At 42.0% G+C, this 14,396-nt stretch overlaps 1 protein-coding gene across 3 annotated transcripts in view; it reads right to left on the bottom strand.

Annotated features, from left to right (window-relative positions):
- The window catches only part of LOC138195739 (glucosidase 2 subunit beta-like), a 122,777-nt gene that overhangs the window by 80,449 nt on the left and 27,932 nt on the right, over positions 1 to 14,396 (bottom strand). For all 3 annotated transcript variants that reach the window (XM_069145368.1, XM_069145367.1, XM_069145366.1), the window contains exon 9: positions 531 to 617. In XM_069145368.1, the coding sequence (XP_069001469.1) occupies positions 531 to 617 (87 nt within the window). The remainder of the gene's footprint in view (positions 1 to 530; positions 618 to 14,396) is intronic.

The following is a 14,396-nucleotide window of genomic DNA, read 5'->3' on the forward strand; positions in this document are numbered from 1 at the left end:
TTTTTTCACTAGTCATTATGGTCTCATTTACTAAAGTCATTCCTTCTTATTAGTTTTCTGGCAGTCCATCTGAAAATAATCCCATCATTAATTAGATGTTAGGCCTTATAAAGCTGTATGTTTGGGGGCATGTCTGTTTGTTTGACAGGTTTCTGCTATGGGTGACAAGCGTAGCGTCTTCAGGTTCCCAGTTCACAAAGCAATGGGTCAAAAAAATGAATCCTGACGTGATCACATGTAGAAGTGTTTTTTTTTTTTTTTTTTTTTTTTAGAAAGGTCTTTTATATATAATGTGAGATTTGGAGAAATTATTTGTGCAGCTGTCAGATTCTTTCTTTTTCCAACATCCACATGCCCCTCAAACGGTCACAATGTCACTGACACCATATCACAAGGACCAGTTGGTGGATTTTTCTGATTTCTAGTGTAACCCAAAGGATGAAAAGAGGGAATGAAGAATATATAATAGTTAGAGAGAAAAAGCAGACAAAGAATAGCAGGTGGTGGAAATAAAGACGGATGGATCTCACCTTGACGCTGTCTCCTCTTGTGAGGATGTCCCAGAGTGCGTGTCGAAACTTGGTGAAATCCATTTGATGGCTTCCTCCCAACAAACCCTGGAGGCAAGAGGGCAGTCATTTAAAAAAAAAAACTAAAAAAAACTTATTTTTTAATCAAAGTAGGAAACTTAACAGCTGAAAAACAATCGGTTTCATTGTCAAATAGAATACAATGACTTTTAATGCAGTACATAAATCAAGCATGGGTCCAAAAATAGTCCCGTCTTCATGTTTACAGGCGCTCAACATACGCGGCAGCTCATTCTATTGTAAATTTGAATACAGCCTGATACGTGAAGTGCACCGCCAATGTGCACATCCCCTTTAAAAGCTCGCATACATTCTGACACACATCTCGGGATGCACACAAGCTCGCAATCTTGCATCCATCGCAGAGTGCCTGCTGGCCCCACAGGTATGGGCTTATAAAAAAATAATAATAAATAAATAAAAAAAAGTGCATTACATAACTGATAATAAAATGCACATCATCCGTCTCCCATTCAGCTCACCTCCCAATAATCCCATGCTGCCATATCTGCTTATATATTCAAGTCACTCTCTCATTAAATCAGTTTTTACAGCCAAAAGGAAGAAGTTTACTGCTTATAGAAGGCAAATACCATTCATCACCGAGAAAGCTGTAGTTATACAGATATACGCTGCATGTTTTAATTCACTGGAGGACAAACGCATCAGTCCTCCTATCTCAATAAACATTGGCTCCTGCAGGTGGGGGGGTGGGGAGGGGAGAAAAAAAATTGACAAGCGAATTAATCTGCTGCCTTTTGTGAGCTGAAATGGAAGTCAGTGAGGCAGCACATACCGGTGGATGCCCATCAGTCACAGGACCTTGTGCAGGGCCTGAGAAAAGCTGAATGTGATGCTGCTGCACATTGGGAGGTAAAGGATGGCGACGGAGGGGTGGAGGTTGGTACAGCTTTCAGTGTTTATTCATCTGAAACAGTGTCCCCTGGAAGCCATTTTGGCAGCGATGCATCACAGCAGGCGCTGACCTTTCGATACCATGCGCAATTAAGCTAAGCTAATAAACACAACTGTGGATCTGGACATGTGGACCGGGAGGCAGGTGCTGTGAATCACCTTGGAGGTGAATAGCGTAAAGTTCTTTTGTGCTCAGGCAGTCTTTTCAAAAGGTAAATGGAAATGTGTTTGTTGCAGGGGTAAATGAGCTCAATGTGTGTTTTGTTTGAAAAAGGCTTAAAAGGTTAGAGGCTCCTTAAATTCAGATTTCTGTTTCTTTCTTCTTTTTTTTTTTAATTATGAAGCAGGTCTAGATTCTATATAAACACTCGTTTTCATTAGTGTGAAATCGCTTCGTCCACAGAGAAATGCACGCAGCCCGTTTTCAGCAACTGCGTCGTGTTGACTTCTGTAAGTGTGTGATGTCACAAACTCGCGCTGAAGTCCTATGTCCGCCCTCAGCACAGCCCACTGGCCAACATTTTAAGATGAAGAAAACAGCTAGCGGTCAATCAGTCGCATAGTTAGCTGGCTACAAGATTGGTGAAAACCCGTTAGCCTGCACATGTTATCAGTCAGCCAATCAGAGGAGCGCATCATTGCTATCAGTATGCTTTAAATACACAGACTCCAAAACAGCCTGTTCTTATTGATCTCCAGAGAGAAGCTGAGAAGAGGAGATGTAAACCTTTACAGAGATGTTTTCCACTATTAAAAAAAAAAAAAACACAAAAATATTGATGGTGATATGTCAAGACAGCAAAATAAAACACTGGAACGGTGTAAAATATGGGACCTTTAATTTATTGTAAAAGCAAGAATGTAAATTTGTTTTAGCTCCAGATTCTCGTTCATGAAGGTTTCCTTTGTGTTACATCAGTTTAAATTGAATGTCGTTGAGAGTTGGTTAGACAACACAAGACATTTGAAGATGTTACCCGAGGCTTTCAGAACAGGTGATGGGTATTTTTCCCTATCGCGAGTTCATAGACTTATAAATATTGTTGCAGCTCTGTACTGTAGTTTGTTAGATAATGTTTGGTTTTGCAGATGAGTCATGGTTGCGGTGAATTTCTCTCATCTGTTTAAAGACAGTTTCCAAATGAAAGGCCAAATCTCATCATAATTTGAACTGAAAATCATAGAGGAATTCATACCAAATAAATTAAAGCAAATAAACATGTTTTAATGATTTAAAATCAATGATATTTACAGTAGAAAGAATTTCGCCATCTGCCTCCAAGATTCAAGCCCTGAAGGACTTTCTTGTATGTTGCGTTATAAAATTAAAAAAGCAGTATGTTAAATATAATTAGCCAGTAAATTGCATCTGATCTGCAATTTCCAAGTCGTGATGTGAAAATTCACCAACAGTTCGGAGAAGTAAGCTCCACGCTTCGTAATGTCGAGCTGACACCAGGGCTGGAAAAACAGTATGCAGAAATATTGCTTTACAAGAGAGAAAAGATCAAATAACATGGTTACATACTGTGCGATGTTATTTGATAGATCCAGCTGTAGTCTCAAAAGCACAGTTCCACAAATACCACTTATATCTACCAGGCGGAAGAATATTGGGTTTTCAGTCAAGAGTTATGAAATGTATCACCTTGCAAATATGTGGAAACAGCACAAACAAAAAGATGAGACATCTATTACCGTGAACCCACACAACTGAAAATATTACCGCTCCCACGCTGTATTAGCATGCGAATACTGGATGTACACATGAACAAGCAGAAGGTCACATGTGTGATAAAGCTGCAGCTACTTCCGTTACTTTACCCCATCAACGCAACCCTGCCACTGAATTTGAGCTTTTATCCTTAGCTCAGTCAAGTACCCGGCGACAAATACAGAGGCACAGCATGCTGTTCAGACAGAAAAGTACTCGCTCATGATCCGCTTTCAGGCCCTTTGACAGACAAGGACAGAAACATCGACCGACATAATGGAAGTTAGAGGTCGATTTCCCAAGGTATCGGGAACACTGGTAATCTCGGCTGATACCGAGGAGTGAGGGTACACGCGTTCCCCCGGGTCCGGCGGTCCAAAGCCCGAGGTGGATTTTGCCGAAACCTTCTCCGCCAAATTCAGCTATGATCGTAATGGAACAAGTGAAAGTGGAACCAGTCGAGTTGAATTTGGTGATCAGAGATTATTCAGAGGCAAACCTTGAGCGATTGGGTTGCACCGCTCTGTGAAGTGAAGCCTTATTTTACCCCAGAAACTCCCAAGACTGTGGAAAAGTTATTGCATCGCCTGTTTAGAAAAAAAGACCCACAGTTGTGTGTAAGATAAAATGGGCTACAAATATGAATCATTTTCCAATATACAATGGGGAAAACTACATGATTTTTTTTCCTCTTAATCCAAGACGAGGACCTCAAGGGAGAATGATAGCAGACAACTGAAGGAAAAGCTGGCAGGCTATTTGTTAGCAACTTATTACGTAACTAGCTCAGGCGAGCTTCCGACAAACTAAAAGCCTGTTTACAGTAATTGTGACTTAAGCATCCATTGATACAGCTGAAGCTGATAAGCCATATAATAATCTTGCACAGTACCGGGCTGATTAGGCCACCTGAGGCAAAGTAATTAGGTAAAGGATAATCAAACTTAATACCCAAAAGCTTTTTGGCGAACTTCACTCAGAGCTGTTGGGGCATAATATTGCATAATGTAGATGAGTTTGCAGCTTATTCCTGTCATTTCTTTGCTTATTCAAACTGCTGCCTGTATGTTCATGTTATGTACTGGATGGCACCTGAAGTCACAATATGATTCAATGTTCTAAGACTGATGTTGGTGCTGAAATGATTAGTAGCTTTGTCAGTTAGTCAATCAACAGGACAAGAATTCAAAATGAAAGTTTGGTAAATGAATCGTTCAAGCAAAAATAATCCGCTGTATGGTACACTTGTTAGACTACGAAAGAAACACCGTGTCAGTGACACGCATGTATGAGCAGTCCGTTCGCATTTCGAGGGCGTCAAATACTGCTGCTTTGTCAAAGCCGTTTTAGATGTGTTTGAGAAATAATGAGCCCTTTGACGTTGGTGCTGTGACGACCCGGGTTCAGAGAAGGAGGTCATGTGGAGAAGTGGCGAGTCACAGAGCGGCTGAATAGGAAAAAAAAAACGCTGGACTTTCTCTCAGGAAACTGGCGTTCAAGTCCATTAAAAAGCAAAAGTCTGAATGTAACATACCTTTAGTAACTTATGTGATGTACATGGCATTGTGTACGTAAATGTACTTATTTCAACCCAAACCAAGGACCTTTCCTAAACCTAACCATGTGTTTTTTGGTGCCTAATATTGGTGAAAAATATACTCATTATGATAATAAGCATATTGAAGTCATATTCAAACATGTTTGAATATTTCCTGGTTTTCTTACTCTTCTATGACTGTAAATTAAATGTGTGTTTTTCACTGTTGGTTGGATAGAACGATATATCTGCTGCTTGTGCTTTTTGAACATGCGATGGGCGTTTGTTTTTGCTATTTGCTGAAACTTTAGGACCAAACAATTACCCAATTATTATGTATATTAATAGTCTCCACTATACCATGAGAAAAATCCAACTTTAAGGCTACAGAAAAATATGTTCCATAAATCACAGTGCTTCCTGTGGGTGATGGCATTTATTCATCAGCCCACCTTCATACAGAATTATACCGGGAATATTTCCAGCAAAGCTCGGTTTCAGTCTTTAATGATGTCGAAAATCAGGTGTTGTTGTTGGAAGTCTTTAATCATGCTGATGAACGCTGCCTTTATTCTTAAGATAAAAAGCAAGAAGAAAGGCAGATGAATCGATAGAAAGCAACGCATTAGTCTATATTTTCCTCAGCGTCTGGGCCCGGGGAACATTTCATAAAGGCCATAGGGTCGGCTTATCACGGAGCTAAATGCCAATGTAATTATTAGTGTCTGGAGATAGTGGAAAGGGAAGCACATCCTGCGGCAGTACAACATATTTAATTAATAAATGTCACTCTGTAGAGGCAGCGAGGGCAGCGCGGGAGGAAAAGAGAAAGAAGCGGGGCGCGACGGAGGGAGTTGGAGTGACAACAATCCTGATCCAGACTTAAGTGCACGGGCACACAGCCACATCCGGCACACGTAGAGATGCACTATATAACAAAACACAGGAGACCGAGATTACACAAGCAAGAGGACGTGGCTCCAATCAGGTCTTTGGTTAAACCCTTTGTTCGAAAGCACGGGCGCAAGAAGGATACGGAGCTGTGATACGAGAAGCACTTACAAACCCTGCCTCGCAACAATAAATTACCAATACTAATCTGCAGGACCGATCTGCATACGACAGCTTAGTTTACAAATATAGTGTGACGTTGTTATAGCAAAGAGGAAATTAAAGGTGTGGAAGTTGGGTCGTCGGATGGGAACAGAGTTATTGGCACTAGAAGCCAAAAATCAGGTCTTACCAGAATAAAGAGTTCGCAACTGTATGGAACTTCCATGTGCCGTTATATTTAGGCAACTTATAGCACTTAGTTAAGGTTTGAGAAAGATTGTAGTCTTGGTTAAATACAGAAAAAAGACCACAGGGAGATGCAACAAGTTGACTGGATTAACATTTAATCAAAGCCATCATATCTTTCCCCTAAAACCAACCTGACTACAGGATTCAAACCCCGCTTTGACAGACACCAACCCACCAGTTAGCACGCATTCATAATATAAATGCAGCACTGCCTGCTGTGAGAGAAGATGTTGCCAGGAAACATAAATTCAAGCAGCAGTTACTTTTCCCACCACAATTTCATCATAAAAACCAATTGGTATTATTAGTATCTCTCGGAGATGGGGGTTGAAACGGTTATTATGAAAACTTAATTCTCGGGAGAAAAGGGAGGAAATTTTTTTCCAATTATGGAATTCTGCTCTTCCCTTGCTGTTGGACGCATTGTGTGATTGACAGCTTCATTAATTAGCTAGTTGGACTTGAAAGAATGGCGGAAGAATAGCAATGAGCCGTGCGTGGAATATGACGGGAGCGGACTGCCATTTAGCTTCATTTTCTATCAGAAAAGAAAACTAAATGGAACATTTATATGCAGCGCACATTTTCAGCCAGGCATCAAAACCTATCGAGTTTGGTAAACAAGAGCTGATACAGGGCCGCGTTAATGTATTTGAACACAGTCTAAATCACTTGTGTTTAATTCTATGACAGTTAAGGGTGAATTTTCTACCATTTGTGTCTCTGGGTTCTGACTAAATTAACCCTTATCAATTTGAACAAAGATAATGAATTCCATGCTCTGCTAATGCGTACTCCTGTCCACCGACCACCACTGGCACTACTTACATTGGAGACTAGATACAATCAGAAAGCTCATTACAGCTCGGTCTCAGCTTCACCTCGGTGCCTGTAGGTATCCTACAATTAATCTGGTTGATAAACTGAAGTCTGTCTCATCGCCGCAGTGGGAACGTTACTCATAAACATGACTGTTTGTTTTAAAAAGGCCAAAGCGGCGGTACGGCGGACCGACTGGCACGGTTCGAATTACGGGGGAGTTGAGGACATGAGCTCGCCCTGAAAGGCTGACTTTGAAACAGCTCTCAAACATTGTGCATTTTTGTAGTAACAGGTTTAGATTTTCTCCACATTAAGGTTCCTAAAATAACTAATAACAGTGGAAAAAAAACATCAATTTTGTTTGTCATTTCGCTCATTACGAAACAATTTGCAAACATTTGTCTCCACTAAAAATGGCAACGCTTTTCTCGATTCCCGCTGTGGGGATCCGTGCGTGGTGGCACTGCACTCAAATCGCCAAGTTCACGTTGCCCTTTGAGCGTCTCGTCACCGAAACGGACAGACGGACGTCGTTCAATTCGATTGGCTGCTTGCTTTTCATAGGTTGTAAATATAACCCTTTGGCCTGAAGTTCATCAGATGAAAGTGGATACGACAGGAAAAATAAACCAGAGGAAAAGAGAAAAGAGACCATGTTTTTTTGTTTTTTTTGCAGTAAGTCCACAATTGACTTCACTGTCCGTGTGACGCCGTGTAATCTGAACCCCGCTAACCGAACTGTTGCGAGGCCAGCCTTTATGAAACGCATCTCGCCTTCAGATCAAACTTTTATCGATTTCCCCTGCCCCGATTTGTTCGTATCTTTACATAAATCTGTGCTTGCCTTTGGCTTGAATTATGCACTCGTATGTTTTTCACCCTTGTCCGTTTTCATTTGCACCTTGGGAAGCACTTTGTATATAGATTTACTTCCCTTCCCGCTGACAGTCGAGGCCAACTTTACTGAAATAAATGCAGAGACGGGAGAGGTGCGCAGTCATGCCGCTGCTGTTCGGTAACAGAAATCGGAGTCCTGTCTTACTTTGGTGAAGGTCAGCGGGGTCAGGTGTCCCGTTTCTTTGCTTTTCCTGCTGTCAGGGAGTCGGCACACGACAGACAGCTTGTCACACGGAAGCTAGCTCCCATGATGCCCCTGTGCTTCTTTTTCGCTCCTTGCCCCCCCCACACACGCACAACCTCCCTCCACCCCCCCCCACCCCCCGCATCCTCAATCACAACCCCCCCCCCCCCTTATCTTGGAGTGCTACTTGAGTCATGACTACACCTGGGACCCCCTCGCCTCGCTGTCATTGGATCAGCTGCCAACTCCAACCTTATATCCCCCCCCCCCCCCCCCCCGTCTTTTGTTCCATGCCCACATATTAACTCTGAACTGCCTGGAGAACAGAAAAGGAGTTGAGGCAGCAACACAAAAAAAGAAAATAGATCAAGGTCCCTGGAAAGCTGAAGAAATATAAAAAAAAAATAATAATAATAAAAAAATAATAATAATAATGATAATGATAATAAAAAAAGATGTCTCTTATGCAACAATTTCTAGCCCTCTCACACATTTCTTCTGAAGGCGACACTCCTCGGCACACAGAAGTGGGTATTCTTGTTTGGAAACAATAGCAGGCGTGCTTCTGAGGCAACTGTTAAGCTATTGCAAAGCAGATGCTTTTTTTTCCTCTCGCCAATCAATTTAACACCTACACCTCCCCTCTCCTCCTTCATGCTGGCTTTGGCTCATCAGTTTTAAATGGCACAAGGCATTCTTGCATTGTTCTTTCGACTTACTCAGGGACAAGAAGCGTCTCCGCCGAAGCAACAGCCCCATCAAGACTTCGTCAGCGATCGGTTGGGTCAGCACAGACACGAAATATAAAGCACTGCGGGGAAACGCATTACAGAAATCGTTGCGGTGTGTGAAGACTGCTTCCTTACACTTCTGTGGAGGCAATTATATTTCTGAGAGTCTGTAAAAACAGGATGAAGATTTGAAAGAAAAAAAAATAATAATAATTCTCTTCCCCTTCTGAATCTTGTGCTCGACAGAATTGCAAAGGGAAAAAAAAGCCATCTGTGTCTGACTCTTATCCCTGGCTTCTCCAGAGCCTGGATGAGCCTGAGCCAGCAAATGTCAGTCGGATAAAGACCAAGCCTGACAGACAGACACAGGAGTTTTGTCATTCCGTGTGTCATCCCTTTGCTAGCAAGCCCAATCTTTGCCGGCCTCAAAGGTCCTGAGATGATGGGGGAAAGAAACATTCTCAGGGTGAACGTCAGGTTGTGTAACTCCTCCAAGTGCCACAATAGCTGAAAACACTGAGGATGTGCACTATTCTGGTGCCCCCGCGGCCTTTTGAGAGCTTTCATTATTGTCTTATGTGCTGCACGGCGGGGTCACCATGGAAACACAAAGCACATCAACAATCCTTCCCCCCCACCCGCGAAGGATATGAGGTTCTTCAACAAGACGCTCTTCCAGGAGCCAGTGGTCCATCTCGGGTCAGAGGATATTTGATGCGACGTGATATTTAGAGGAAAATACTGAGTTGGGCAGTTTATCTGAGAACAAACGCAGTTAAGGTTTTATTATCTACAGGATACGTGATGCTTTGGACAGAAAACATCAACAGAGAGCTGGTAAGTCTACCACAGGGGCTGCAGCACGATTCAACACAACCTGTTATTTACTGTAAGTGGAAATATATTGTGATTATGTAATCATTTCATGCTGTTGTCTGAGCCGAATATAATTAAAACCTTTACAAAAATGAGAAGAGGAAGTAGGCAAAAGAAAGGAATACAGTTTATCAGATTGAATTTCTGTTCAATCTGATTCGCTTTACATTGATTTTACATCAATTTGGAAATATTAATCAAAACTGAGGAAATTTTTTCAAAGGGAAATTCTGGTTTCTTGGTAGCTGCTTTCTGTGTTTACCGTCAATGGTAGTTGGAGACAAGTGGTGGAAATGATTGTTGTGAACTGCACTTTTATCAGGATTACTGCTGGCACTAACAATAAACGGTACGTTGTCGTGAAACAGTTGTATTTCCTGAATCCATGAGTTACTATGATCTACATACATGATGAGAGCAAGACCTTGATTAAACATTCATACCTGGCACAATCTACCACTGGCGTTTTCTCTGCAACAGCCATTAAATTAATTTACATTGTGTACTTACAGCATCACTTCATAAAGTAATATCTTTTTTTTAATACTGATATTTTCAGTAGGGGTTTGCAATTCCTGCGGTGAATTGAAATTGCCTACCTGCAGACGCACCAGCAGCATTAGTGTCTGTCATTTTATACGAGGCTTACTGTTTACTAGAAGTTACTCCTAATGCAAAAACCAACATTTTACTTTACACAAATACTTTAAGTGGCAAAACTAGTCAACGACTATAATTGGCGACGGGCTGCGCACCTCCAGCTACGCTTACGGAGCTCTCCTGTGTTTCAACACCTCGGCTTAAATACTGGATCCTGAAGGAGACTTTTTTTTTTTCCAAACCAATTTCATAAAATCCATTTTAAGTAAAAAAGAAAATCACACTACAAACTACATGACGATTCTTCACGCAGTTTCCAGGGGGACGGTGTGTTGCAGGTTATTTTCCGTCACTACAATTTACAGTTACACATGCAGACTATGGGTGGACGCTACAATTTATAGATGTTCCCTAGACGCCTCACGTGCTAATGGTAGACGCTACTACTCAAGTTATGTTTTGGAAAATGAAAGTCTTGATACTGGATGGTATTTGAAGCAATTTGGTCCGGGCCATAAAAGTATGTAAGTTTGGTGCGTGGACCTCCTGCTGTGAGGAGGGAAACTACTCGAGCTTTGCTCAGCATGAAATCTGAAAAGGATTTTCAAGGACTCCTTCATTAGAAAAATAAATGAAGTTGTTTTGTCAAACTGTAAACAGATAAACCAGTTGCTCTTCTGTTGTATATCCGCCAACATACAGCAGCACGTGTCTTTACATCAACCTCAAACCACAATCAACCAACTTTATGTCCCCAAAACCAGCTATAGTTTCAAAGTAAATCCATACACGCAAAATAAGCCGATTATCTATTTCCTGTCATGAGCATAATTTAAGGATAATCCCTCAAAAAAAAAAAAAAAATCTGAAATGTTAGGGGGGGATATTTAGCGACTGCTCTCGCTGCTAAAACATTCTTTATGTTCTGGTGATGCAGTAAAAAGGTTCGCTGAACGTTCACCTGGCGTCGATCGTCCCGGAGGAAACGGATCATCCGTTCTCTCTGGACGCTGCGTGCCCCCGTTTCTCCAGAGCAGCAGCTACACAGTTGCAACATCAATAGTATTTGTCAAGTGGTTAAAGCTGATGAGAATACAAATGATTGCCTTGAGCTTGCTTTAAGGCTGGTTCGTCAGTACAGCTTGTAAGAGAATTTTTCGGCGATTAAGCAAAAGTGGTGCAAAAAAAAATAATTGGGGGGAGAGGGGGGTTTGTAATTTAGTTAAAAACGACAACAAAACAGCAATTTTTCTGTAAATAAGAAGAACCAGATGACGGATAGATACAAACAGACAGATGGTCAGATAGGACAGCTCTCGATGGGAGACACCGCTGTCAAGACTTATTGGAGCGTCACTGAATGATGCCTCTTCACTTCGCTCCTTTCCCTCTCTTGCCTTTGACCTTCCCGGCTCCATTACCTGCGCCACCCGCGCGACCTTGAGCGCATCCAATCTCGGCAGTTACATAACAAAACGCGAGCGCGGAGAAGATTAAAGGTGCGGCGGCAGCGGGCAGGGCGAGAGATTGAGAAGCGTGTCAGGTGTGCAGCCTGAAACAAATGGAAGAAAGGGGAGGAGAAAAGAAATAAAAAATAATAAAAAAAAAAAATAATAATAAAAAAAAAAAAAGTATTTCTGCGGTCGCCACCTCCAATCATTCCTCCGAAGCCCCTCGCTGTCTTCCCGTCTCCGAAGAACATGACACGTTACAGCGGGTACGGTTTTCTCAACTTCAGCTCCACAAACCACGTATCGCTCCACCTCTGGTTTCAGCCCGTCATTACGCATTATATAACTTGAAAGCACTCCAGCTGGGAAGCAAAAACGTGACGCGAGTGTGATGGGAGGTGATGAATGGTACTGGGGGGAGAGAGGCGGGTGCAGACCAGCTCCCCCCCACCCCTCTCCTCTTCTTCCCCCCCCCCAAGCAGTCCAGCTGCAGCCTCGTACGCCCAGCAGGCTTTAAACACAAGACTATAATCTTGAAGGAATACAGAAGCAGAAATGACTTCGCTGTCCGCGTTTACTACTACGAGCACCAGACCTCCTTCCGACGTCGAACCTACCGAGACCATACGGGCTGAGCTGGCGGTTTTACCTTCACTACTACATAATCCATGAGCAAACACGATGGGAAACGGTAAGCTCGTGCACACGCTGTAAAGCAACATCGTGGCCTACATCCATACAGTCAGTTAAATAAGAGCGAATTCCTAAGTAGAGCTTAGGTCTGCAGACATTAAACTTCTAGGTTACGCTCAGTGACGCAAGAGCGCACGCTGCTCCCCAAAAACAAAATTCACAAAGTTAAATACAGATGGCAAAAACAACAAAAAGGCTCTTTTAGTCACATCCAGATCCAGAAAAATCTCCTCAGAACACACACATTTAATCCTAGAATCACTGCAAGCTTATGAAACCACCATACAAAGGCAGGAAAAAGGAAATTCTTGGAGGCAGATGAGAATTTTCTGAACAGGAAGGATCGCTCCCCTTCTTTCTTTTTATTTATTTAGTTTGTTATTTTTTTTTTGAGAGAGAGTGAGGCAGGAAAACAGCACCAGAGGCCCAGCCCATGACAAAACAAAGAGATTAAATGACCTGTGAATGTGACTTTCCGTTTTTCCCCATCAGCTCGCGCTCAACTCAGAGGCCTGCTGCCCCCTTCTGGAAGCAGGCGAGACATCACCAAGCGAGCTGTACGGTGATGTCTGCCTGCCCGTTCCATGTTTGTCTTCATGTTTTCTTCATATTTGAATTGACTAGATGTGCAACAATTACAGTCACCATGATGTCCGGACCCTCAGATGTAATCACCTGCTGGCGTGGAGCATCACATGACAAGCCAAGAGCAGTTATACCCGTATATACAGCGCGCTTTCAAAGCCCCCCCGCTGTGATTCAATATGGATCACTGTCTCTCACTTTCTCAGATATGTTGCACGTTCAGGAGAGTTATTTACTCGTGCCTTTGAGATCAAATATGGGAGAAATGTGCCCTCCTGACGCACAATACAAAAACAGGACTATAAACATTTCGGGCCCCTTCTGAAGTGAGACTTCAGAGTTGGCAGGAGCCAAATGTCAACCAGCTCAAACAGATGGTGCGAAGAGCCGGGCGGGGAGGCTGACCTTGGTCGGTTAGCGACGCGGGGCGGGAGGGCAGCGCGAGGCGCGCCGTGTTTGTTTTGCGCGTATCAGCGGATGTTGGGAACATCGAGAGTCGCTGCTGCGATGGGAAGGTGGAGTCACGTCAGGCCTGTGTGCTTTGCAGGTGCTTTCGAGCTCAGTGGGACGCTGTTAACCCGCCTCACGACAGAAAGATGACACAACTGGGTCGGCATCAGAGGTTTTACAAGGTAACTGTTTCATAAGTAGGATAGAATATAAAGCACTGCTGGTTATGGCTGTTTGTTATTATTCTCTTTTTCTTTTTTATTCAATGGATCCATCAAATGTGAAGTGTTTGGAGTCGCCTTGTTTCGTTTGAATGAGAAAGATTTATATATATATATATATATATATATATATATATATATATATATATATATATATATATATATATATATATATATATATATATAAAATTACTCACACCTGACCTTATTGAGCTGCAGCTCATTTCTTTTTATTATCAGCAATTCATCTTTTTGGGGGTATTATTAATAAGTGGTTTATTGATTAAATGTCAGAAAATGGTGAAAAATGCCATCACAGTTTCCACGCTGATGTCTTCAACGATGGTTTCATCGACCTCAAGAGTCTAAGTATTCAATTTACAAAGATGTATCACAAAGAAAAGCTAATGAGCAAATTCTCAAATTAAAGAAGCTAAAACCACTTTGTTCTTGTATTTTGTTTGATAATACTTGAAATGCTTAAGCTATGAAAAAAATGCATCGATTGACAATCCAATTCTAAATGTACTTTTCAGCTCCAGTTTCAGTATTTGACTCAATTATGTTGAGTTAAAAAAGTTCACTCTTAATCAGTGGTGACCAAATAGAAATATTAACAAGTACAATCATGCCAAATGGGCCACCTATTTATCTACTAAAAAAGATCATGTAAAACATGCAAAAGCTTCAGAAAGGCTACCAAAAGGGAGATTATTGTGAGCAGCTCAATAGTAAGGTTAAAATAAGCAGTTGATTTATAGGGTTAGTTGTCATACTTTATATTTTACAGCACGATATGCAGGCATATAACCAGTCCGAGTGAAAAGA

This window comes from Embiotoca jacksoni, unplaced genomic scaffold (assembly GCF_022577435.1).
Source record: "Embiotoca jacksoni isolate LCO1_2020_lvr unplaced genomic scaffold, fEmbJac1.0.p SCAF_123, whole genome shotgun sequence".
In the NCBI taxonomy this organism is placed as follows: Eukaryota; Metazoa; Chordata; class Actinopteri; family Embiotocidae; genus Embiotoca; species Embiotoca jacksoni.